The sequence below is a fragment of the Stegostoma tigrinum genome, chromosome 3, assembly GCF_030684315.1.
Source record: "Stegostoma tigrinum isolate sSteTig4 chromosome 3, sSteTig4.hap1, whole genome shotgun sequence".
NCBI lineage: Eukaryota > Metazoa > Chordata > Chondrichthyes > Orectolobiformes > Stegostomatidae > Stegostoma > Stegostoma tigrinum.
This window is the reverse complement of record NC_081356.1, coordinates 115,220,486-115,246,449: the sequence shown is the minus strand read 5'-3', so window position 1 is coordinate 115,246,449 and position 25,964 is coordinate 115,220,486. Positions and strand designations below refer to the sequence as shown.

Genomic DNA, 25,964 nt, shown 5'->3' with positions numbered 1-25,964 from the left:
GGAAAGGCTCAGAAGATATGGCAGCGCCTGTGAAGAGAAATCGGGGTTAATGTTTTGGGGTTCGGTGACCCTACTTCAGAACCTCACTGTCTCATCTGAATGAGGCTTGAAGCTACAGTACCAGAGACAAGATGGGATTAATTCAAGTGTGGGTAACACTCCCTGTACATGACCTTGTGTCTGTGGCAGGAAAATTCTTCTGGTAGAAGTAAACAATAAGAGAGCACCTCACTGTAGTGAGATACAAAACAACAATATACCGTAATGCAAAAAAAATGGTGCAGCGAGACGCAATTTCGAAGGTTATACTCTGTAGTTTGTTCCAGTGGAATGATTCACACATGGTAAACTTGTTTATTGGACTCTATTTAACCTGATTCTCCATAATTTTAGTTTTTGCATCAGCTTCTGTCAATTTGTAGTAACCACAGAACATTTTAGGTGAAGAACTTCGCACAATGTGAAATAAAAGAGTTAATACACATTTATGGCAGATTATTTAATGCAAAATAATGTCTCGAGCTTTAATTGTGCAAAAATAGTTGCATTGTATAATAAAAGTTTTATCTCTTGCAGAAGAACTGTATATAAATATATACAATGCATGCTGTTTAAAGGTGTAAGAGTCTGAAACAGTTAATACTGAGGAGTGCATGAAGCATTGCTCAAACTGATGATGTGACGTGGATTTGGACAGGGAAGCAGCTATGGATCTTAAAGGAGTGTAACCTAATGTTGAGGTCTCCCTCATTGGCTCAGTTAGAATGTCTTTTATACCAATGTAACGTATACCTAATTGCCATTCTGCAGTATAATACCACCTCATTTGAGAGGAGAGCCTCTTCTCATGAGATTAGGTAAAGTAACTACAGCCCTACCAGGCCATAGTTAGCATTGTGCTGCTGTTATCTTAAGGAGAAACAGCTCTGGTGGCTTAATCTGAAAGTTACCATACCTCGGACTAGGGGAGCAGTTGCGAAGGAGAGTCCTTCACAGTAACCTCAGGGAGTCAGCTGGTACGAGAATTGAACTCATGCTGAGAGCATTATTGTGCATTGCCAGCTAGTCGCTGAGCCATATGATTTAACCAACACCCTCTCCTTTGAACACCAAGTAGTTTTCCTCTAACACTCGAGATCAAACAGGCCCCGTAGGGCCCTGCCAGGAAAGACAATGGTGGCAGCCAATCTGTTATAGATTGACAGTAAGGATTCATCTTACAAAAAAAGCAATATATGTAAAGGAATAGACTTAGGAGAAACTTTTTACTTTAAGTTCTGTCATACTTTAAATTTTAATTACTTATATCTAATGTTTTATATTGAGATATTTCTGTGGTGCATATTCCATCGAATTTTAAGAGTCTATCTCTCTACTTCCTCATCCCTACACTTGCTGGTTAAAACAGAGTGAGAGATTTAGCCACTGTTTTCCTACCCTGGTCTGACTAGCTGCAATTGCGGGGACAAGGACACAGACTCCAAGTGAACAAGGTCTCTGTTAAATATGCAGATTGGCTCCAGTGATGTGCTCATCGCTTTGACAACTTACGCTAATCTCCAGGACTCCCACTCTGACATTGCTGAGAATTTCTACTTCATTACAGGTTGCAGAATCTTCCTTCCCTTTTAGCAGTGAATGGGAAAAAAAAACTGAATCATTCCTTCACTAACCCACTGTTTGGTGGTTCTGTGAATGTAATTGTGCCTGACAGATTTTAGAAATTCTAAAATAAATTCTGTAAATACTCCAAAGCTGTTCATAATTGCCCAATTTACTTATACTTCTGTCCATGGTGTAAGAAGTTGTTATTCTCTCAGCCTGTATTAGCCAATCCCCTATTATCTTTTCTGTTTGTGTCCTTTGGATCATTCTCACTTTGTTACACTTCTGCAACCTTTCCATGGGGTTGCTCATTTAAGATGCAGTTAAAGAGGGTTTTCTTCTGTCCGTAAAAGGACTGTGAGTCTTTGAAACTCTTCTCCAGAGAGCAGTCGAGGCGAGGTCATTGAACATTTTTAAAGCAGAGTGGTGAGACGTTTTATTCCCAAGGGAATCAGTAGTTGTTGGAGTTTGGAGAATATGGAATTCAGGGCACAATCAGATCCGGCAAAGTCTGGGTGGCATTTTGGAGCAGTGTTAATGCTGTTACCTCATAGTGCCAGAGTACCTGGGTTCAATCCCATCATTGTTTGACGATCTGTGTGGAGTTTGCATGTTCTTCCTGTTTTTGTGTGGCTTTCTTCTAGGTGCTCTAGTATCTTCCCACTCTCCAAAGATGTGCGGGTTAGGTGGGTCGGCCATGCTAAATTGTCCTGTAGTGTCTAGGGATGTACAGATTGGGTGAAAATACAGGGAACGGGCAGAGGAGTGAGTCTGGGTGGGATGCTGTTCAAAAGGGTGGTATGGACTCAATGGGTTGAATGGTCTGCTTCCACACAGATTCTGTGGTTTTATTGAATGACAGCATAGGCAAGAGGGGCAGAATGGCATACTTGTGTTTCTTATTTGTAGGTGCTTAACTATCTGCAGTTCTTGGATATGTGCAAAAGTACCATAAATATGTGTCTTTCTGCTAACGTAAAACAGACAAACTGTAATAACACAATGTTTTTATTGTATTTCCTTTATTTCAGAATAGCAAACATAAAGATTGAATTGTCGAAGCTGGACTCTAATGTCTGGCCAGGGATGCTTGATGTTGAGCGAGACAAGCTGATGTTGATTAATGAGAAGGAAGAACTGCTGAAGGAACTGCAGTTTGTGACCTTGCGGAAATACTCCCGGGATGACTTAATGCGACTGGAAGCTGAGAGGAAGCGGTTAGAAGAGGAGCTGCATTCTGCACCGAACACACCCAGTGAAGCACTGGCTGAGAGGTCTGAGAGCCTAGGGATCCTTTAGAGCAACATAAGGGTATCTGAGTCGCTTTTTAGAGTCATAGAGATATACAGCATGGAGACCGATATCCTAAATTAATCTCATCCTATTTGCCAGCATCTGGACCATAACTCTCTAAATCCTTCCTATACAAATACCCATCCAGATGCTTTTTAAATGTTGTAAGTGTACCAGCCTCCACCACTTCATATGGCTGCTCTGTCCAAACATCGAAATGTTGTCCCTTTGGCCCCTTTTAAATCTTTCCCCTCTCACCTTATGCCTACACCCTCTCATTTTGGACTCCCCCACCTTGGGGAAAAGACCTTGGCTTTTCATTCTATCTGTGCCCATCTTGATTTTACAAACTTCTATAAGGTCACCCCTCAGCTTCCGACGCTCCAGGGAAAATAGCCCGGGCTTATTCAGCCTCTTCCTGTAACTCAAACCCTCCAGCCCCGGCAACATACTTATAAATCATTTCTGAACCCTTTCAAGTGCTTGTTAAACATGGTTGGGAGGAACGAAGGAGGTAAGAAGAGAGATCAGCAAGACAGATCCTTGAAGACAAATCAGGTTAATACAGAAGCAAATGGGATGTTGAGCTTTCTGAATAGAGGACAGAGAAGAGAAAACGGAAAATTGTGCCAAACCAGAATCAGACACCAGTTTGACCCCAGCTGGAGCCAGGTGTCTAATCTTGGGTACCACAGTTTAAGAAAAGTATGAAGGCCTCAATAAGAGTACAAAAGAGATTTAATCATATATTTCCAGCAATAAAGAATTACAGATATGTGGATAGACTGGAGAAGTTACGATTATGCTCCATTGAGCAGAGAAGGACAAGAGGAATCTTGCTGGGATGTTTAAAACCGTGAAAAGAACTAAAATCTATTGCCAGTGGCTGAGAGGTTGATAAACAGAAAGTACAGTGTTGCGAGTATTCACAAAATAAACATAGGTGACATGAGGAAACACTTTATAACACAAGAATGATGTGGAGGTGCATGTGGTGGACTGGGGTTGATAAAGTCAAGAACTCACATGATACAAGGTCATTGCTCAACAGATGTGCCTGTGCACTTCCCTCCACCTCACATGATGAAGGAGCAACGCTCCAAAAGCTCGTGATTTCAAATAAACCTGTTGGACTATAACCTAGTGTTGGGTGACTTCTGGCTTTATACAAGAACGGGTAGGACTTTAAATGCACTGCCTGACAGGGTGCTGGATACAGGCTCAATATAGCCTTCAAAATAGACTTGGATAATCTTGAAGGAAAAGTCATCGTAGAGTATATGAGAAGCAACTGGGTTGTGTTCAGAATAGCTGTAGCAAATTTATTCGGCCAAATAGGCATCTTCTAAACTGTGCTATTTGTGCGATTCTATGATACCCATATTCAATCCATCTTAAGTACAAGAGAGAACAAGGCACAGATATGATGACATTGGAAAAGATTTTTATTAACATTATTTATGCTGTTGGTTTTGTGTTTACCTCATACGTTGTGTTTCATAGATGTAGCAATTTATTGAGGCGTATCTATTGTTTCTTTTATTTTCAGACTAAAATTACATGAGGAGAGGAAAAGGCTTGTGCAGCATCTTGAAGATACAACTCAACTAATCATGTATCTACATTCCCAACTTAAAAGGTATGTGTTCCTATTGAAACTCATGGAGGATTCAAACAGTTACTTTCAACCAGTGATAAATTTGTACTGAACATTATCAAAAGAACGATTATCTGGAGATTTCTCACTTTTCAATTTGTTTTGTTGGTCTGAAGTCCTACCTCAAAGTCACATGGGGATTGTACCCCACATTACATGCAACTTTCAAACTCCATCGCCTCCATCAATCCTCCTATTCATTGCTCTCCCAACAAGTCACTAGAATTGGTTTGCATACATACAGAAAATGTACAACAGCAGTCAGCCAATATCTGAAGCTGTTTCATTTCTGGTTTACTAACGGCGGGGTTAACAGCTTGTAAAGAGAAAAAGAACCTTCATTTATTTAGCCATAATTCTGACCACAGAATGTCCCGATCTCTTCCGATGTAATTGTTGGAATGTAGGAAATGTGGCTGCCAATTTGCGCACATCAAAATCCCACAAGCAGGCAAAGAGCTGATCATCTGTTTCATTGACGTTGGCTGAGGGCTAAGTCTTGACCAGGGCATCAAGAAGAATTCTGCTGCTTTGCTTCAAATTGGGATTTTTCATATCCAACTGAGAGGGCAGATGGAATCTCTTTATACCCTCCAACCGTGCAGCACTCTTTCAGTACTGCACAGAAACATCAGAATGGATTATGCATTCAAATTTCCAGCATGGGATTTGAACTCACAGCCTTCAGATTCACAACAAACATGCTGCCAACTCTGCCACAATGTAACACAAATACCTGTGAGATACAGGCCCAGGTACATGGGACAAAAACTCTGAATTCAGAATCAGCTGAGATTCATTTAGTGTGATGTTTACCAAGTTATCATGAATCTGTGCTTCACTGTGCTTTGTTCTCCCTTCAGACACTAAAGTAATAGATGACTGCACCACAGAAAGTTCTTGTTTGCTGCTTCAAGGCTTTCCAAACTGTCCTATAAGATTAACAATAGTTGTTGTCATTTACTCTATGTCAAATCCATCCTGTTGTTGTATTTTATGGACTAGAGTCTCACATAGAACATAGAGCAGTACAGCACAGCACAGGCCCTTCAACCCACGATGCTGTGCCAACCTATTAGCCTACTCTAGGATCAAACTAACCTGCATAACCTTCATTTTACTGTCATCCATGTGCCGATCCAAGAGTCGCTTAAATGTCCCCAGTGTATCTGACTCCATTACCACTGCTGGCTGCGCATTCCATGCACCGACCACTCTCTGTGTAAAAAACCTACCTCTGGCATCTCCCCTCACCTTCCTCCAATCACCCTAAAATTATGCCCCCTCGTAACAGTCATTTCTCCCTGGGAGAAAGTCTCCTACTATCCACTCCATCTGTGCCTCTCATCATCTCGTACGCCTCTATTAAGTCACCTCTCATCCTTCTTCTCTTTGAAAAAAGTCCTAGCTCCCTCAACCTTTCCAAATAAGACCTGCCCTCCAATCCAGGCATTATCGTGGTAAATATCCTCTGCACCCTCTCTAAAGCTTCCACATCTTTCCTATAATGAGGTAACCAGAACTGAACGCAATATTCCAAGTGTGGTCTACCCAGGGTTTTATAGGGCTGCAGCATAACGTCACAGCTCTTAAACTCAATTCCCCTGCCAATGAAAGCCAACCACCATATGCCTTCTTAACAACCCTATCAACTTGGGAGGCAATTTTGAGGGATCTGTGGACAAGGACCGCAAGATACCTCTGTTCGTCCACATTGCCAAAAATCCAGCCTTTAACCCTGTATTCGGCATTCAAATTCAACCTTCCAAAATTAATCACTTCACACTTTTCCGGGTTGAATTCCATCTGCCACTTCTTTGCCCAGCTCTGCATCCTGTCAATGCCCCGTTGCAACCTACAACAGCCCTCCACACTGTCCACAACTCCACCAATGTTCGTATCATCGGCAAACTTACTAACCCACCCTTACACTTCCTCATCTTTAATTAGCTTAGACTCACAAGACATGGCATACAATTTCAAACCAGCTTTTGCATGAAGTTTCAATTTTTAATATTGCTTTTCAGTTGTTTGCTGCCACCATTTATTGTTTTAATCCTTAACCCCTACCTTTTGCTACAGTGTTCACCTCTTCCTCCTGACTGGAATTCCTGTCTGTTAATACAGAGCTTCAGGTGATCCTTGGCAGAGAACTCAGCCCGGTCCTGCCTGGGTCACTGGACTCAAAATATTAACTCCACAGATTTCTCTCTTTAGTTGCTACCAGATCAGCTAAGCTTTCCCAGCAGTTTCTGTTCTTGTCCCTGGGTGCAGGACAGTGATCAGGCCGACCAGAGAAATCCTGGTCCACCTACCTGCCCTGTGTCACAGCTCTGGCCAAGGTCAGCACACTTCACGCAGGTTCAATGGACAGCAGTCTTCTTTGACTCTTTTGTGAGGTGTACACTTCGCTAGCTGGATCAGCGTTAATGGCCTGTCCCTAATTGCCCTTGAGAAGGTGGTGGTGAGCTGCCCTCTTGAACCACTACAGATCCTGCTTTGTACATCTCAGCAGTCAGTGAATTACCTTTTTGGGACATGTGATGTCAAACATATCTGCTAAAAGATAATGGATACTCTTTGGGGGATTTCAGAGCTCTAATCAATAATTGGCTACAGAGGAAACTTATAAACAGCTTGAATTCTGGTCACCTTGTTTCTGATGCCTTTGATCAGCTTGTACTGCTGTAGTCACTTTCAGGTAGAAATTCCCAGTGATACCCAGATTTAGGAAAGAATTTATAAGTAAGTGCTACTGTTGCTGCTTCTCTCCCTTGCGCATGTATCACAGATTGGACCTTGTGGTGTTTCACACTGATGACACCATGCTCACAGTCCACTGTATTCAGCTGAAGAGATATGTGCTGTGATAACAAGGTGTGGAGCTGGATGAACACAGCAGGCCAAGCAGCATCAGAGGAGCAGGAAGGCCGACGTTTCGGGCCTAGACCCTTCTTCAGAAAAAAAATTTCTGAAGAAGGGGCTAGGCCCAAAACGTCAGCCTTCCTGCTCCTCTGATGCTGCTTGGCCTGCTGTGTTCATCCAGCTCCACACCTTGTTATCTCAGATTCTCCAGCATCTGCAGTTCCTACTGTCTCTGAGATATGGGCTGTGTTCTTTTTAAATAAAGCAGCCAGTCCTGAGATTGTTAACATCATCGAAATATCGTGATACTTCAGGTTTAAGAATCTAAGTCTATAAACAGGTAAACGAGTTCTGTGGAAGAAGCATTTTGCAAAGCTGTAACAGGCCCGTTTTATTGATGGGTCAAATTGAAGAATCCTCCACATTTAGTGAGAAATAATTCACATGAGAACTGCTAAAGAAATATTAAATATGTGTAATCAATTAAACTAATACCATAAGAAAACTACATGTACTTCTTGGTATTTTTGAGTAAAACCATAGTCCTGATGTTACCAGAATTAGCAAATCATGGAAATCTTTCCCTTTCCCCTTTCTCATGTAGTTTAAGGCAATACTACACTGGGCACAAAGTGATTGAAGGATGAGCTGGATAAAGTTATCCATCTGTGATATTCACTTAGAGGCCCATAGCTAATCTTGTTCAGTAGACTCAGGCATTAACAGTATACTGGGAGGTCATTTGGCCCATCATATACAGGTCCCAGCAAAGATCTGACCACACTCTTACTGTTTTCCTGGATGCTATGCCATCACAAGTGAATTTCTTAATAGTGTTCAAATATTACAATGGCTTTTGACTCAACCATCCATTCAGGATGAGTTCCAGACTCCCACCACACTCTGAGGGAAAAAAAAATTCTCAAATTAGCCTTTCCACATTAAACCTATATCTCCGGGGTATTGGCCTCTATTAATGGAAAAAGTGTCTTCCTATCCATCCTATCCATTCCCCTCTTAATCTTATATTACTTCCATCTGGACCCCTCCTTCGCTTCACGGTTTTAATACCCCATTATATACTATGGAAATAGTTGCTTTCCATGGTCTCCTTGCTGTAATTAAATGTAATTTTTTGCACAATATTCTGGGAACTGAAATGAAACAATTTGAAATTATGATCTGTAGCCTCAAACGCTTTATTTTGACACTGGAGCTTTGAAATTGTCCCACGATATTTGCAGTTAAATGTTTGTTGGCACCGTATTAATAACTTGCTGCTGTACCTTTGGGGACGAGTTCCCACTGATTAGTGTTTTCAGGCGGTTATAGTTATTTATTTCCACATTAACTGTCATTAAGTCATACTATAAAGAGTTGCAAGTTGTGAAGAAACATTTTTAATGGTAGTGTATTCATAGACATGCAAAATGGTATATGGAGCATTAACTCCTTCTTCCCCTGTACTAATAACATTGTTGAAATATATGAAGCAGCCCAGAGGTAGTGCTATTAATAAGCAACTCACTATTAAAACTGAGTTACCCTGGTTACAGATCTGTCGACGCACAGTCATGAAAGCATTTCTCACTTAACGTATCTCTCACATTTACAGCTTTTCAGCAAGCACACTGTCAGTGTCGTCTGGGAGCAGTCTGGGGTCTCTGACGTCCAGCCGAGGGTCACTCAACACTTCCAGTAGAGGATCTCTAAACTCGCTCAGTTCCACCGAGCTTTATTACAACCAGTCAGATCAAACACCTGACCTGGATTACCAGTACAAACTCGACTTTATGCTACAGGAGAAAGCCAGCTACAGTCCTTCAGGGCCCATAACCACCATCCATGAGAACGAGGTGACCAAATCCCACAAAAAGCCAGCCTTTGAGGACTCCACTGAGTCCTCAGCTTCGGGACTCGCTGTGAAATCCTTAGTTGAGCCTCCCAAATCGGTAACCTCGTTGTCATCCAGGTCCTCGCTGTCTTCTTTGTCTCCTCCCAGCTCACCGCTGGTCTCGGATGCAGCGTTTCTGTCTTCAGCGCAGGTGTCACCTTTGCATCACCTCACGGCCGACATCCAAGACTGTGAATTGCACCATGGTTTCTCCAGTCTGGGCCTCCACGGCAACAGTGACAGCCACGTACTGCTGCAGCCTGAGCAGGCCAGTAGGACTCAGCCACCCTACTTGAGCATTGTGTCTGACAATCAGAGCAGAACTGGACCGTACCTGAATGAGGTTACAGGCCTGAACGATGAATTGGCAGTCCCTCTTTGTACCCTAAATGAAGGCATTGCAGGTAAGGGAGTCTCATCATTCAGACATGAGAGTACAGTGCACCTTGGGACACTGAGCCTCCACACCATCTGCCTCTTGCTGCTGTCTAAAGTAAACTTAACTATTTTCCAACACTTTCGGTTCTGAAGAACAATCGTGCTAGAATTCTGTTTCTTTATACACAGACACTGCCAGACCTGCTGGGCTTCACTAGCATGTTCTGCATTTGTTAGAAGAGTTTGATGATTGGCTTAAATGCTGACTTGGTGAAGAGCCACAAAAAGTACGACAGAACCTGAAAGACTAGGAAGGTCCGAGATCAATCCCTGATTTCTGATGAGTTAGTTGACCTCAATCATGGGTCGCTTCAGTTGGCATCTCTGTGCCAGGTTAATGTGGAAGGGGGTAGTGTAGCAGGAATTGGCACAGTGGAAATTAAGTCAATTGGGCGTCCCGTTTGATGGCCACTGACTGCTGCTGGAATCTGGGTGTACACGAGCATTGGGTGAAGACAGAGTCTGGTTCATCAGTGACGCACTGTATGCTTAAATGCCCAGGCAACTTGCAGGGCACAAGCCTCAATAGCCTAGTGCCGCAGAACCAAAGCCTTTCCCCTCTTAGCCGTCCTGTTCAATGGGCAGCTCTGATGCTGCATCTGTCAGTCTGTCCTCCCATCACCCAAAGTCAGGAAGTTACATGGAAGTAATTGTTCCAATCAGCTTCCCTCTAAGGAATAGCTGGTCTTCAAGAAGAATACATTGGCTGTAGCATTTCAAAATTAGCAAGAAGCTTGGAAATACTGTAAATTATGATGAGGAGTGTAGAACTCCAGAAGATCTTTGACAATTTGGTGGATTGGGTTTCAATGCAGGGAATTGTGAGGAGATGCATTTTTGTTGGAAAAACATTAAAAGACAATAAAAACTAAGGGATACATTTCCAAGGAGGGGTACGAGAGCACAGAGAACTGGGTACATGTGCGCTCAGATTATTGAAGGTGGGAGGTCAGTTGGGGAGAGCAGTTAATACAGTATTCATGACAGACTTTATTAGTAGAGGCATAGAGTACAAGAGCAAAGGGATGCAGTACTTGTATAAGACACTTGTTAGACCTCAGCTGCAATGTTAGAACATAGAACATTACAGCACAGTACAGACCCTTCAGCCCTCGATGTTGTGCCGACCTGTCATACCGATCTCAAGCCCATCTAACCTACACTATTCCACGTATGTCCATATGCTTGTCCGATGATGACTTAAATGTACCTAAAGTTGGCGGATCTACTACTGTTGCAGGTAAAGCATTCTATTCCCTTACTCCTCTCTGAGTAAAGAAACTACCTCTATCTTTCACCCCTCAATTTAAAGCTATGCCCCGTCGTGCTCGCCGTCCCATCCTAGGAAAAAGGCTCTCCCTATCCACCCTATCTAACCCTCTGATTATTTTATATGTCTCAATTAAGTCACCTCTCAACCTTCTTCTCTCTAATGAAAACAGCCTCAAGTCCCTCAGCCTTTCCTCGTAAGACCTTCCCTCCATACCAGGCAACATCCTAGTAAATCTCCTCTGCACCCTTTCCAAAGCTTCCACATCCCTCTTATAATGCGGTGACCAGAACTGTACACAATACTCCAAGTGCAGCCGCACCAGAGTTTTGTACAGCTGCAGCATAACCTCTTGGTTCTGGAACTTGATCCCTCTATTAATAAAAGCTAAAACACTGTATGCCTTCTTAACAGCCCTGTCAACCTGGGTGGCAACTTTCAAGGATAATCTACGGATGTATTGAAGTTTAATTAAATCTTGTTTTTTTTAAAAAAAGGAACACACAGTCAAATGTTGACTACAGCTGTACATTCAGTGGCTACCTGACAAGATGACAAAAAAGCTTCAAATAATGACAATGCAGTACAAACTGAATTTGTAATTCCCTGTGAGTGTCTCAAACTGTGAATGCTATGGTAATTTAGACGACAGTCTGGTGAGAGACATACCTGCGATTTATCCTTGCAAGAATACATAGGGTCAGGGGTTAAATGTGAGCTTTAATACTGGTTATGCGTGGTTTATTTTAGTCCTAGTGTATGGACTAGTGTGCTGTGTCCATCTAAGCTCTGAGAACAACCATTTGACCATCTTTGCATGGCAGGTAAAACAAACATAAAAGAATTTATCTCATTCTAGAGTGTTAGAACATAGAACATAGAACAGTACAGCACAGAACAGGCCCTTCAGCCCACAATGTTGTGCCGACCATTGATCCTCATGTATGCACCCTCAAATTTCTGTGACCATATACATGTCCAGCAGTCTCTTAAATGACCCCAATGACCTTGCTTCCACAACTGCTGCTGGCAACGCATTCCATGCTCTCACAACTCTCTGCGTAAAGAACCTGCCTCTGACATCCCGTCTATACTTTCCACCAACCAGCTTAAAACTATGACCCCTCATGCTAGCCATTTCTGCCCTGGGAAATAGTCTCTGGCTGTCAACTCTATCTATGCCTCTCATTATCTTGTATACCTCAATTAGGTCCCCTCTCCTCCTCCTTTTCTCCAATGAAAAGAGACCGAGCTCAGTCAACCTCTCTTCATAAGATAAGCCCTCCAGTCCAGGCAGCATCCTGGTAAACCTCCTCTGAACCCTCTCCAAAGCATCCACATCTTTCCTATAATAGGGCGCCCAGAACTGGACGCAGTATTCCAAGTGCGGTCCAACCAAAGTTTTATAGAGCTGCAACAAGATCTTACGACTCTTAAACTCAATCCCCCTGTTAATGAAAGCCAAAACACCATATGCTTTCTTAACAACCCTGTCCACTTGGGTGGCCATTTTAAGGGATCTATGTATCTGCACACCAAGATCCCTCTGTTCCTCCACGCTGCCAAGAATCCTATCCTTAATCCTGTACTCAGCTTTCAAATTCGACCTTCCAAAATGCATCACCTCGCATTTATCCAGGTTGAACTCCATCTGCCACCTCTCAGCCCATCTCTGCATCCTGTCAATGTCCCGCTGCAGCCTACAACAGCCCTCTACACTGTCAACGACACCTCCGACCTTTGTGTCGTCTGCAAACTTGCTGACCCATCCTTCAATTCCCTCGTCCAAGTCATTAATAAAAATTACAAACAGTAGAGGCCCAAGGACAGAGCCCTGTGGAACTCCACTCACCACTGACTTCCAGGCAGAATATTTTCCTTCTACTACCACTCGCTGTCTTCTGTTGGCCAGCCAATTCTGTATCCAAGCAGCTAAGTTCCCCTGTATCCCATTCCTCCTGACCTTCTGAATGAGCCTACCATGGGGAACCTTATCAAATGCCTTACTGAAGTCCATATACACCACATCCACAGCTCGACCCTCATCAACCTTTCTAGTCACATCCTCAAAAAACTCGATAAGGTTTGTAAGGCATGACCTACCCCTCACAAAGCCGTGTTGACTGTCAGCTATTCCTGATGGGAATCAGAACAAATATGTTTCCATCAATCTAAATCTAAGAATGTTGAAATTGACTGTTAATTGTCAATGTCACACTACCGGCAAGATTCAATGCAACAGCCACAATATTCAACTAACTGCTCGTCATGAGCAATTCATTCACTGATTTATATGCCTTCTTTTAACTTGTCTCATTTGGGACAAATCTCTAATGTTTAATCTGTGCTTGTTGCATTACAGTTTCTTATTTCACTTAGTAATTAATAAGCTAATTTCTTTTGTTAATTTAAGAAATATTTGTTAATCTGGCTCCTTCGAAAATATGAATTCATTTGGATCTGGGAGAAAGGTAGCCTTTCTTTTACAAACCGAGGGAGCCAGTTCACCCACCTCAACCGACAGCTTAACAGTTTCAGGTGTCCTATCTGAAACTGAGCCAAATCAAAGAGTCTCAAAGGCACAGTAGTAGTGTCCCTAACCCTGAACTGAGAGGTCCCATTTCTTTCAGCCCAAAGATGTGCAGGTTAAGTGGATTGGCCATGCTAGATTGCCGACAGTGTCCAGGGATGTGAAAACCAGGTGGATCGGCCATTGAAAACCCAGGGTTACAGGGATAGAGTGGGGGCTGGTGAGTCTGGCTGGGATGCTCCCCAGAGAGTCAGTGTGGACCTGGAGGGGCCAAATGGCCTGTTTCCACACTAGGAATTCTATGAGGATTCTAGGTTTTCCCAGGGTGAGGCAAGCTAGCTTGTACTGATACTGAAAAGATACCAGATCAGCCAACCTTTACTGTTAGGGAAAGGTATGATCTACCAACTGCACTAAATACCAAGGAACTGGTAAAAGGGATGTAAAGACAGCACATACCCTTTCCTTTACCAAGTATATCTAGAGTGTGACTTTGTGTCAGGTCCACAGACTACGGGAGTTGTCACAAAAACAGAAATAGCTGGAGAAATGCAGCAAGTCTGGGAACATGTGTGGAGAAAAAGCAGCGAACCTTCATCAGAAGTCATGGGAGTTGCCCCCTGTTGTAGAGTAATAGGGTGCATAAATGTATCCTGATGAACCTTCACCAGTTTGCAGCAACCCTTTTCAACTCAGACTGATTACACAGTGAGATAGATAGAGAGGACAAGGATCATGAGAAGGTCCAACACAAATTCTTTGAACACTTTAAGAAGGAAAAACAATATTTATCAGGTTCTACCATTGTACTTTGATTAAATTCTATTAAACTGTATCAGTCTCTTCACAGGACTCCTCAATAAGCAGTCTTAAATCTCTAAGTAAACAGTCCCAAGTCTGCACTAGCTACCTTTTCAGACATACACTTCTGAGAATTCACTACACCATATTCCACAGATTCCTACAACTGTATTTGAACAGTTTATCTGAAAGGACCGGTAATACCCTGAGGCGGGGTCAGGCTGTTCCTCTGTCTTTGAGGGTTCCTTGATTTCCTAGAATCTGTAGGGCTTCCCTTCTAATCTAGGGCAGGTTCTCGTCTTTGACTTGTCTCACCAAGATGGTCCAGATCTAGTCAGTTGATGATGTTCACCATGAGGTACAAGAAGATGGAGAAGCTGTGCCATTCGAAGGTGCTCTCTAAAGACACTGTTGAAAAGGTATAAAACTAGTGAAAGCTGTTCCTCAAGGTTGCTCCTTTTATTTATTTATGTTTAAGTATTTTGTGATCAACCTGTTCCAAGTAGCTATCTCACACCTGGAGCATGTGGAAACTAGACCCAGCTCTTGTGGTCCAGGGGTAGGGACATTACCACTGTACCACAACAGGGTCCTAAAATATAAATCACTCTTTCCATTGTTGAAGGGAGCAGGGATATAAAACACCTCAGAAGCCCCTGTGAGAAGCAAACTCACAACCCCGGTTAACAAGACCAATACTCTAACCACTGAGCTGGGTGCAACCAAGGCTGTGTAGCATTCTTACAGAAACAACAGTTCATTCTGAAACAATGTGGTCATTAGAACCTGGCCAGGCAGTTCCTAGCAGAGTCCAACTAGGTTTAAGCTTGGCTTCCAAATTTTGAGTTTTAAATCCATGCTTTACAGATACAGAATCTCTACAGTGTGGAAACAGGCCATTCGGCCCAACAAATCCACACTGCCTCCCCCGAAGAGCATCCCACCCAAACCCAGCCACATACCTCGGCATTTCCCAATTTCTAACTCACCCAATCCACACATCCCTGAACACTGCAGGCAATCCAGCATAGCCTGTCCAACCAGCCTGCACATCTTCGTTGCGCCCATTTAAAAGAAGGGTGTGAGCACATTGGAAAGATTGCAGAACCAATTTTCGAGAATGATTCCAAGAATGAGATTCTTTGGTTTTGAGGAACTGTTTTCCTTGGAGAGAAGAAAGCTGAGAGGAGAACTTGATAGAGGTAGTGAGCTGGATAGAGAGAACTTCCTGCTTCTAAAAGTAACAAGAATAAGAGGGCATGGATTCAAAGTGATCTGCAAAAGAAACAAGAGTGACATGAAAAGATATTTTGCATTTAGTGTGTAGTTGGGGTATGGAATGCACTGACTGGAAGTGTAGTGGAGACAGTCAATACTGCTGGAGCCTCCTGCTTTGTGCAGAGTTCACCAGTAGGCAGTTGTGCTGAAGGTGATGCCCTAGTGGTAGTAATCTGTTAGTATTAGGCTACTAATCCAGAAACTCAGGTAATGATCTAGGGACCTGGGTTTGAATCCCACCACGGCAGGTGTGGAATTTGAATTCAATTTTAAGAAGAAATTTGGAATTACGAGTCTAATTATGACCACGACATCATTGTTGATGTTTGGAAAACCATCTGGTTCACAAATGCCCTTTAGTGAAGGAAATCTGCCATCCTTACTTGTCTGGCTTTGGTTTGATTCCAGATCCATAGCAATGCAGTTGAGTGTTTGCTACCTGCTGGACAATCAGAGATGGGCAATAAACATTGGCCTAGCCAGTGATGCCCTCATTCTGTGAATGAATAAAAAGAAAAGGCACATTGGTTACCTGCAAAACCCCATGTAATTGAGTTGTGTACTGCAGTTTTGGAGTGTTGCATACACTGATCTGAGAGGACCCGTGCAGGTTGTGAAACTAAGCGCTACACCTACCCAGCAACAATGAGTTCTGTCCACCTTCTGACATATATTACAAGCGTGACATTTCTGGGGAGGATGCAGGTTTGCAATAAGTAAGAGCTCTCCCCGACAATCAGTCAGGAACCTGTTGGGAAAAGGGAACAAAGATGAGGGTAAAAAACGTACAAAGCAAAACACTGAAGGTGCTGGAAATCTGAAATAAGAACTGAAAAAAAAAGTCTATAAAGGTTCAGCAGGTCTGGTCGCATCTGAGGGAAAAAAGAAACTTAAATATTGCTGAAGAAAACTACAAGTTGGAACTTTTCATCCTGCATTCATCAGAACTAGGGTGCAAGAAAAAGAGAAAAGAGTCACCATTTTATACAGCATGGAATGAGAGTGCAGATTGGTTGGGCCATCACTGATATAGAAATAAAGCAAGAACCATCAATTGTCAATCTTAATTCTCAGACCAGGCAGGTTGATTCTGATCGGCCAGGACGTTATCGTGGGAATTCAGCAGAGTTTGGCAATCACTTACACCTATTTCTTTGTGAATGGACAATGTACGTGCAAATTCCTTTTGCCTCCATAAAACCGTGTATTTATGTATGCAGCTTCTAGCATGTTATACTGAGAGCTCAGCTGATGATTTTAAATTGGTTTCCATTGTAACTCTCAGCACAGTCCAGATTATTTAATAAATGATTTTCAGTAGCAAAATCACATTTGATGGTAGATATAATTTTCTGAGGCTTGCAAGAACGGTCTGGTTGAACACAGTCAGCAAACTACCTCTTGTGAATGGTCACTGGGATGTGTTGTTTAGTATAGCTGCTTGTCATTGGGATGTTTGGCCAATGCACGTGGCATCACACCAGCACTAAAACTCATATATCACTTTACTCATTTATGTGGTAGGAAAAATGTCTGTTGGTTTGGTAACAGCATTCTGTTAGTGGAGCAGAATACTTGTGGGCTTACTGTGCAGTAGCAAATTGAGGTAGCCAGTTTTGGGACGTCCTTCCCTGCCAGGGTATCTAGACGTAGACCTGATACCAATTAAGGTCAAATCTGGTGCATGTTCATGAGATTTCATGAATTACAACAAATGATGATTTGATCAGGGTATCACATAGGATAGCTTTGATATGCCTTATCTCACTTTCAAAGTAACACGTGAGCCCATTCACAAGGTTACCAATAAAATTGACCTTGTAGTATGTAGGACTGTAGAAATCTCACCGTGTATGTTGACTGGCAAACAGAGGCTTTCATTGTAAGACTTCTTAATCAATATTTGAGGGAAAGGAGTTTATTTGATTGCTCCGTTTAAATGGTAAGTTTGATTGCATGATGGAGTTCATTAGTCTGTGAAAAGAAATTCATTCATGTGGCTAAGGGTTGAAATATTGCAAACATGTTGGAAATATGCAAGGGCCTGAATTATGCTCCATTAGCCCATACTTGCAAATCTCTGAAATTGCATTCACCATTAGATGAGATTCTGCTGCCGGAAATCATTTATTAAATAATCCAGATTTGTGCTGAGTGACCCCAAGAAACAATTTAAGATTGTTAGCAAACCTCACAGTACGATGCATCTGTGTATGCTAGAAATGCCATATATAAATACACAGGACCCCGTTTTATATTGGCAAAAATATTTTGTACATATATCACACTTTTTAGAAAAAGAACGTACGCAGAGACAGCCAGACCCTGCTGCATTCTCATGATAATCTAGCTTCTTGTCTGAAAATTAAGATTGCTGCAACTCTTTGCCATTGATAGCCCAACCAGTCAACATTCGCTTTTCAAACTGTAGAAAATGGTGTTTTTCTCAAGAACAAAAACAAAGTTGCTGAAAAAGCTCAGCAGGTCTGGCAGCATCTGTGAAGGAAGAAACCGAGTTAACGTTTCGGGCCCGGTGATCCTTCCTCAGAACAGGTCACTGGATCCGAAACGTTAACTCTGTTTTTACCTTCACAGGTGCTGCCAGACCTGCTGAGCTTTTCCATCAACTTTGTTTTCGTTCCTGATTTACAGCATCCACAGTTCTTTCTGTGCTTTTTTCAAGTCTGTTTCGTGAATGTAAAATGAAAAGTTTCAACTTCTAGTCTCCTTTTAAGAATGTTTAATAAACAGAGTTAATGCTTCAGGTCAATGACCTTTCTCTATTCAATAAAAAGTGTAAAAAAATCTAGTATGAAATGAAATGTGCAGTATATACCAGATGCTTTTTGCAGGACACCACCTTCTGTGATTTTTATTTGACACCTTTGCTGCCAGTTTGGGCCTGTTTTATTGCATGGATGGGACATATTGTGTCTAGAGTTTTCATTTTAATCTTTTTGGAATTATGTATAAAAATGTTGACATCCTCGCAGCAAGCTTAAAAACAAGACATTGAAGAGAAACATAAAAGACAATGGCTGTCTACTGAAAGTGTTCCTTGCTGTAATACAAAAATCTGAAAGCCCATAATAATATAAGCCAGAGAATCATAAAAATCAGCAAAGTTTTGGTCTCCTTTCTTGAGGAAGGACGTGGTGGCACAGGAGGCAGTTCAAAGGAGGTTCACCAGGTTGGCTCCACGGATAAAATGGCTTTTTGACAAGGAGCAGTTAATAGCTTGGGCTCATACTGTCTGGAGTCCAGAAGAATGAGCAGGGATCTGATTGAGATAAAGAAATGCTAAAAGGGATTGATAAAGTGGACATTGAACAGATGATTCCCCCCTTGTGAGACAGTGTCAAACAAGACATCATAGATATAGAGTGTGAGGTAGTTCAGAATTGAGATGAAAAGAAACTACTATTTTCAGAGGGTTGTGAATCTGTGGAACTCATTGCCTCAGAGTGCAGTGAAGGCAGAATCAATAAACAGATCCAAGAAAGAAAAAGATACGTTTCTGATGAAAAGCAGGATAAGGGTGAATGAAAGTGGAGACCAAGATAAGATTAGCCTTGACCATACTAAATGGCAGAGTGGGCTTGAAGTGCTGAATTTGCCTACTCCTGTTCCTGATTCCTATGTTCCAGTGACTGGATGGGTCCTTTCACTGATAGAGCCAATCATAGTTTCCAAGTTGTCTGGCTGTCTGCTAAGTTTCAGATTCAAATGAAGGACACTTTGTGCATCATAAGGGGAATCAAGTAACTTTATTCCTTACTGGGAGTAGAAATAAATACAATATTTTGCTGACCAGAAGTACAATATGTCCTGCCTTATCCACACACATATGCTCAACATAGGAGAGCATCAGGCATAATACATCATCCCAGGGATTGAAACAAATACATCTATTGAATCCCTGAGTTCACACATCCACTGACCACAATGAACTCCTACAAGAGCATAGCAACAGAGGAAAGATAAACAACAGTAGGCTGTGAGGCCCCTTGAGCTTACTCTGCCATTTATTACAATCATTGCTGACTTAATATCACAACTCCATTTCAGCCTAATACTCATGACTCCTTGATCCTTTAATACCCAAAAACCTATCAATCTCATCCAACAATCTGCCGTAAATACTCTGCTCACATTGCAACAAATTCCAATATACAGCTGAGATAATAAAGACCATTCTAAAGTAATCAACAATGATCTCATTCAAACCACCTACAAATTTAAAATAGAAAGTCAACTCGCCCTACCTGCCAATGCTAATGGATAATTCATTTAACAACTTCTAGGGTTTGGATCTTCATTAAAAACCAATCACTTCTTTCAAATTCAGACAGAGGAAGCGTAGGCAAACTTCAAGGAGATTCAGAATAAGCAGAATGATAGGCACTGCAGCTGCATGCAAGTAGCATTCACAAAAAAGTTAATGATTTGAATGCATAAGTTGAGGTAAATGGCTACGATTTAATTGTCATTACAGTGATATGACTGTAAGGTGACCAAGCTTTAGAACTGAATGTCCAAGGATAATTGGCAATTAGGAGGGCTAGGCTGCAAGGAATGAGATCTGTAAATTAATAAGAGAGCGTCTTAGATTGAAGGATCAGGTGTGGTATCAGTTTGAGCAAGAAATAGCGACAGACAGCCGACATTCATCAGTGTTGTTGCTGATGCTGCGTATGATGTAATTAAAAAATTGGAATTGCATGGAACACAACTAATTAATTAATAATGGGCAACTGGCACATAGACTGAATTCACCAAATCAACTCTGATGCAGTGGAGGAAAAATCTCTAGAGCGTATATCAAATGGATTTCTGGAACAGCACGTTGAGGGACCAATTTGGGATCAGGCTAGTTCACATCTAGTGTTGTGCAATAAAAAAGAGCTAATGAATAGCACTGGTGTAAAAGAGCTTTGAGGACATTTTGATGATAGTATGTTTCAATGTGAAATTGTTCATTCTGAAACCAGGATCTTAATCTGAATAAAGGAGATTATGAAGTTGTGAAAGGCAGATTGGCGATATTCAGTTTGGAAAATGCATTAAATACTTTGGCAGTAGAAAGACAATGGTTAACATTACACCAGATATAAATTCTTCTGAGGTACAAATACCCAAAGGGAAAAGTAAATCAACTGTCGTTACTGAAAGAATTTACAGATTGCATTAGATCAATGGAAGTGGCTGCATTAATTCAATGGAAGTAGCTTATAAGGACACCAGAAAATGTGGTAAGCCTGAGGATTGAGAACAATTTAGAATTCAGCAAAGCCGGATCAAGAAATTGATTAAGAAAAGATAAAGAGAATGTGAATGCAAGCCAGTAGGAAACATAAATGCCAACTGCAACACCTTTAATTATGTGAAAGGAAAGGATTAACTAGAATGAATGTAAACACATTACAAGTTGTGACAGAGAATTTATCGTTGAGAAACCCAACAGTTACTTTTTATTTGCCTTCTTGGATGTCGGTACAGAAAGTCGCTCAGAAAACATGAAGAAATTGTGAAACTGAATGAATGGCATAAAATTAGTATTCATAAAATTAGAAATGTCAACTGGTTTGAAGGTTGATAAATCCCCTGGAACAAATGAGCTGCATCCCTAAGTGTTGAAGGAGGCAGCAAGAGAGATAGTAGATGCATTGGTGGTTATGTTTCAAAATTCTGGAAAGATTAGCTTAGTTGCCTGGGGAGCTAGTGTTCAGTGTAGTGATGTGAGCAGTGTGGGTTCAGTTTCTGCAGTTACCATGAAAGGTTATCCTTCTAAACCTGTCCCTTCACCTCATATTAAGCCACCATCTAATGAGAGAGCAGCCCCTCAATTTAAAGCTATGCCCCCTCGTGCTCGCCGTCACCATCCTAGGAAAAAGGCTCTCCCTATCCACCCTATCTAACCCTCTGATTATTTTATATGTCTCAATTAAGTCACCTCTCAACCTTCTTCTCTCTAATGAAAACAGCCTCAAGTCCCTCAGCCTTTCCTCATAAGACCTTCCCTCCATACCAGGCAACATCCTAGTAAATCTCCTCTGCACCCTTTCCAAAGCTTCCACATCCATCTTATAATGCGGTGACCAGAACTGTACACAATACTCCAAGTGCGGCCGCACCAGAGTTTTGTACAGCTTCACCATAACCTCTTGGTTCTGGAACTCGATCCCTCTATTAATAAAAGCTAAAACACTGTATGCCTTCTTAACAGCCCTGTCAACCTGGGTGGCAACTTTCAAGGATCTGTGTACATGGACACCAAGATCTCTCTGCTCATCTACACAACTAAGAATCTTACCATTAGCCCTGTACTTTGCCTTCTGGTTACTCCTACCAAAGTGCACCACCTCACACTTGTCTGCATTAAACTCCATTTGCCACCTCTCAGCCCAGCTCTGCAGCTTATCTATGTCTCTCTGCAACCTACAGCATCCTTCGTCACTATCCACAACTCCACTGACCTTAGTGTCGTCTGCAAATTTACTAACCCATCCTTCTACGCCCTCATCCAGGTCATTTATAAAACTGACAAACAGCAGTGGACCCAACACCGACCCTTGCGGTACACCACTAGTAACTGGTCTCCAGGATGAACATTTCCCATCAACTACCACCCTCTGTCTTCTTTCAGCAAGCCAATTTCCGATCCAAACTGCTATATCTCCCACAATTCCATTCCTCTGCATTTTGTACAATCGTCTATTGTGGGGAACCTTATCGAACGCCTTGCTGAAATCCGTATACACCACATCAACCGGTTTACTCTCATCTACCTGTTTGGCCACCTTCTCAAAGAACTCAATAAGGTTTGTGAGGCACGACCTTCCCTTCACAAAACCGTGCTGGCTATCCCTAATCAATTTATTCTTTTCTAGAAAATTATAAATCCTATCCCTTATAACCTTTTCCAACACTTTACCAACAACTGAGGTAAGGCTCACTGGTCTATAATTACCAGGGTTGTCTCTACTCCCCTTCTTGAACAGGGGAACCACATTTGCTATCCTCCACTCATCTGGCACTATTCCTGCAGACAATGACGAGTTAAAGATCAATGCCAAAGGCTCGGCAATCTCCTCCCTGGCTTCCCAGAGGATCCTAGGATAAATCCCATCCGAGCCAGGGGACTTATCTATCTTCACCTTCTGAAGGATTTCTAATACCTCTTCCGTGTGATCCTCAATCCCACCTAGTCTAGTAGCCTGTATCTTAGTATTCTCCTCAACAACATTGTCATTTTCTAGAGAGAATACTGTTGAAAAATATTCATTTAGCACTTCCCCTATCTCATCTGACTCCACACACAACTTACCATTACTATCCTTGATTGGGCCTGATCTTACTTTCGTCATTCTTTTATTCCTTAAACACCTATAGAAAGCCTTAGGGTTTACCCTGATCCTATCCGCCAACAACTTCCCATGTCTCCTCCTGGCTCTTCTGAGCTCTCTCTTTAGGTCTTCCCTGGCTACTTCGTAGCCCTCAAGTGCCCTAACTGAGCCTTCACATCTCATCCTAATATAAGCCATCTTCTTCCTCTTGACCAGAGACTCCACCTCCTTCGTAAACCACGGCTCCTGCACTCTACAGCTTCCTCCCTGCCTGACAGGTACATATTTATCTTGGACACACAGGAGCTTTACCTTGAATAAGCTCCACATTTCTAATGTGCCCATCCCCTGCAGTTTCCTTCCCCATTCTACGCTCCCTAAATCTTGCCTAATCACATTGTAATTGCCTTTCCCTCAGCTATAACTCTTGCCCAGTGGTATACACCTATCCCTTTCCATCACTAAAATAAACATAACAGAATTGTGATCGCTATCACCAAAGTGCTCACCTACTTCCAAATCTAACACCTGGCCAGGCTCATTACCCAGTGCCAAATCTAATGTGGCTTCACCCCTTGTTGGCCTATCTACATACTGTGTCAGGAAGCCCTCCTGCACACTCTGGACAAAAACTGACCCATCTATAGTACTTGAACTATAGTGTTCCCAGTCACTATCTGGAAAGTTGAAGTCCCCCATGACAACTACCCTGTCTCTCTCACTCCTATCGAGAATCATCTTTGCTATCCTTTCCTCTACATCTCTGGAACTATTCGGAGGCCTATAGAAAACTCCCAACAGTGTGACCTCTCCTTTCCTGTTTCTAACCTCAGCCCATACTACCTCAGTTGACGAGTCCCCAAACATCCTTTCTGCAACTGTAATACTGTCCTTGACCAACAATGCCACACCTCCGCCCCTTTTACCATCTTCTCTGTTCTTACTGAAACGTCTAAACCCCGGAACCTGCAACAACCATTCCTGTCCCTGCTCTATCCATGTCTCCGAAATGGCCACAACATCGAAGTCCCAGGTACTAACCCATGCTGCAAGTTCACCCACCTTATTCCGGACGCTCCTGGCATTGAAGTAGACACACTTCAATCCAACTTCTTGCTTGCCGGTGCCATCTTGCTTCCCTGAAACTTTATTTCGGACCACCCTACTCTCAACCTTTTCTATAGTCGAACTACAATTTTGATACCCAATGTGACATTTCTGAACAGCTTGACTAAAATACATAGAAAGAAAGAATGGTCCGTAGGGGTTACTTTTCCATCAGAATATTGATCAAGGCATGTTTGAAAACTGGTTTGTGTAGTTTAGAACAAAGAAAGAACAAACAATGATACAGCACAGGAACAGGCCCTTACCCCTCCAAGCCTGTGATGACACATTTTGCCCTTCCATACTAAACCTGTCTTCACTCACAGGATCCGAATTCATGTATCTGTCCAGGTGCTCCTTGGATGCTGCTATTGTGTCTGCTTCCACCAATTGCTTCCTTAGTTAAAAGTTTGTGTTTAAACTTAAGAAACAAGGCTGAGAACAGCAAAAGTTTGAACAGCAGAGAATCATAATAACAAACACATGAGAGAATAATTCATCAACAGCTTGGTTGAGATAGCAACAGGAATGAGCTATGTCTGGTACGGGAGGTGAAAGTAGACTGGTCAATGTGGCAGCAAAGCTGTAGGTTCAGAAACTCAATTCGGTATAAAATGTGATGGCACATTCACAAACAGTTTGACTTAGCTGAAGTCAGTGCCGCAGGGAGAGTCGTTAGGGCGCTAGGTATGTGACAAGTGTTAAAAACAAATAATTTACACTTTGAAATCATTATCTGGAAGAAATCAGAGCTAAATTTAGACCGGATACAGAAAGAACAGATTGTCGTCACTGACCATTTTTAGTGCTGAGCACAGTATTGAAACCTGACCCATATATAAACTGAATAATCACAAGAAACGCGGCTTGGATCTAGGCATATTTAAAGACTTGTGAGATGGAAGGGGAGGTTAGATCTAGGCATTTAGTTTTACTAGGACAGTGGGATCGATGGTGTTTTTGTCACATGAAGAAATTGGTTTTGAAACAGAAGGAGATGGGGGAGGGAAGTAATGAGAACTAGAATATGGAGCTAAGGAGCGAAGGCTGATGATGGTCAGTAACGGATATAGGACCATATAAAGTATAAAGCCCATCCAGGCAATGCTGTCATCATTTTCAATTCAAGACACCTTCATTTCTTCCCAATCCAGACTTACCATCATAATCATCGGTTCTTCTGTTTAATACTGACCTAGCTTCTCCTAAAGCAGCACCACCCCATCCACTTCAATCACTCCTTGTGGGAACAAGTTTCACATTCTCATAACCCTCAGAGGTGTTGCTTCTAAATTTCCTGTTTGATTTCTCGGTACCTAATGAGAATTTTATTTTGTTCATTCATAGGACATGGGTGTCACTGGCCAGGCCAGCGTTTATTACCATCTCTAATTGTCCAGAGGGCTATGGAGTATCAACCACATTGCTGTGGGTCTGGCATCACAAGTAGTCCAGAGCTTCCTTCCTTAAAGGACATGAGTGGTCCAGATGGATTTTTAACTGACTATTTCCTGCAATGGGCCTTCTTTTTTTTAATATTAAAGCGCAGCTTATTCAGGGATTCTTTTAGGCCAATAAATTATTGACAAGTGAATCCTGTTGGTTATTTTTGTTTTTCTTTGGTTTTACAAAGCAGTTGGAAGGTTTGAATCCACCATCAAGGCTGTGATAATATCAGGATCCACAAGGTCCTGGTGAAATATGAGCTGTGTGCCCATGAGCAGGTTATCTGTGAGTCATTGGTGCTTAACAGCACTGCTAATGACCCCTTTCCTCGTTTTTATTATGATTGAGATGATGCTAATCTCACCGAGCACACACTCTCACCAAGCACCCTCTCTCACCCAGCACCCTCTCTCACCCAGCACCCTCTCGCACCG

At 42.2% G+C, this 25,964-nt stretch overlaps 1 protein-coding gene across 3 annotated transcripts in view; it reads left to right on the top strand.

Annotated features, from left to right (window-relative positions):
• LOC125450854 (protein WWC2-like) overlaps nt 1-25,964 on the top strand; it is a 249,715-nt gene that overhangs the window by 174,300 nt on the left and 49,451 nt on the right. For all 3 annotated transcript variants that reach the window (XM_059644856.1, XM_059644855.1, XM_059644854.1), the window contains 3 exons: nt 2,637-2,879; nt 4,448-4,537; nt 9,036-9,718. In XM_059644856.1, coding sequence (XP_059500839.1) covers nt 2,637-2,879; nt 4,448-4,537; nt 9,036-9,718 — 1,016 coding nt within the window. The remainder of the gene's footprint in view (nt 1-2,636; nt 2,880-4,447; nt 4,538-9,035; nt 9,719-25,964) is intronic.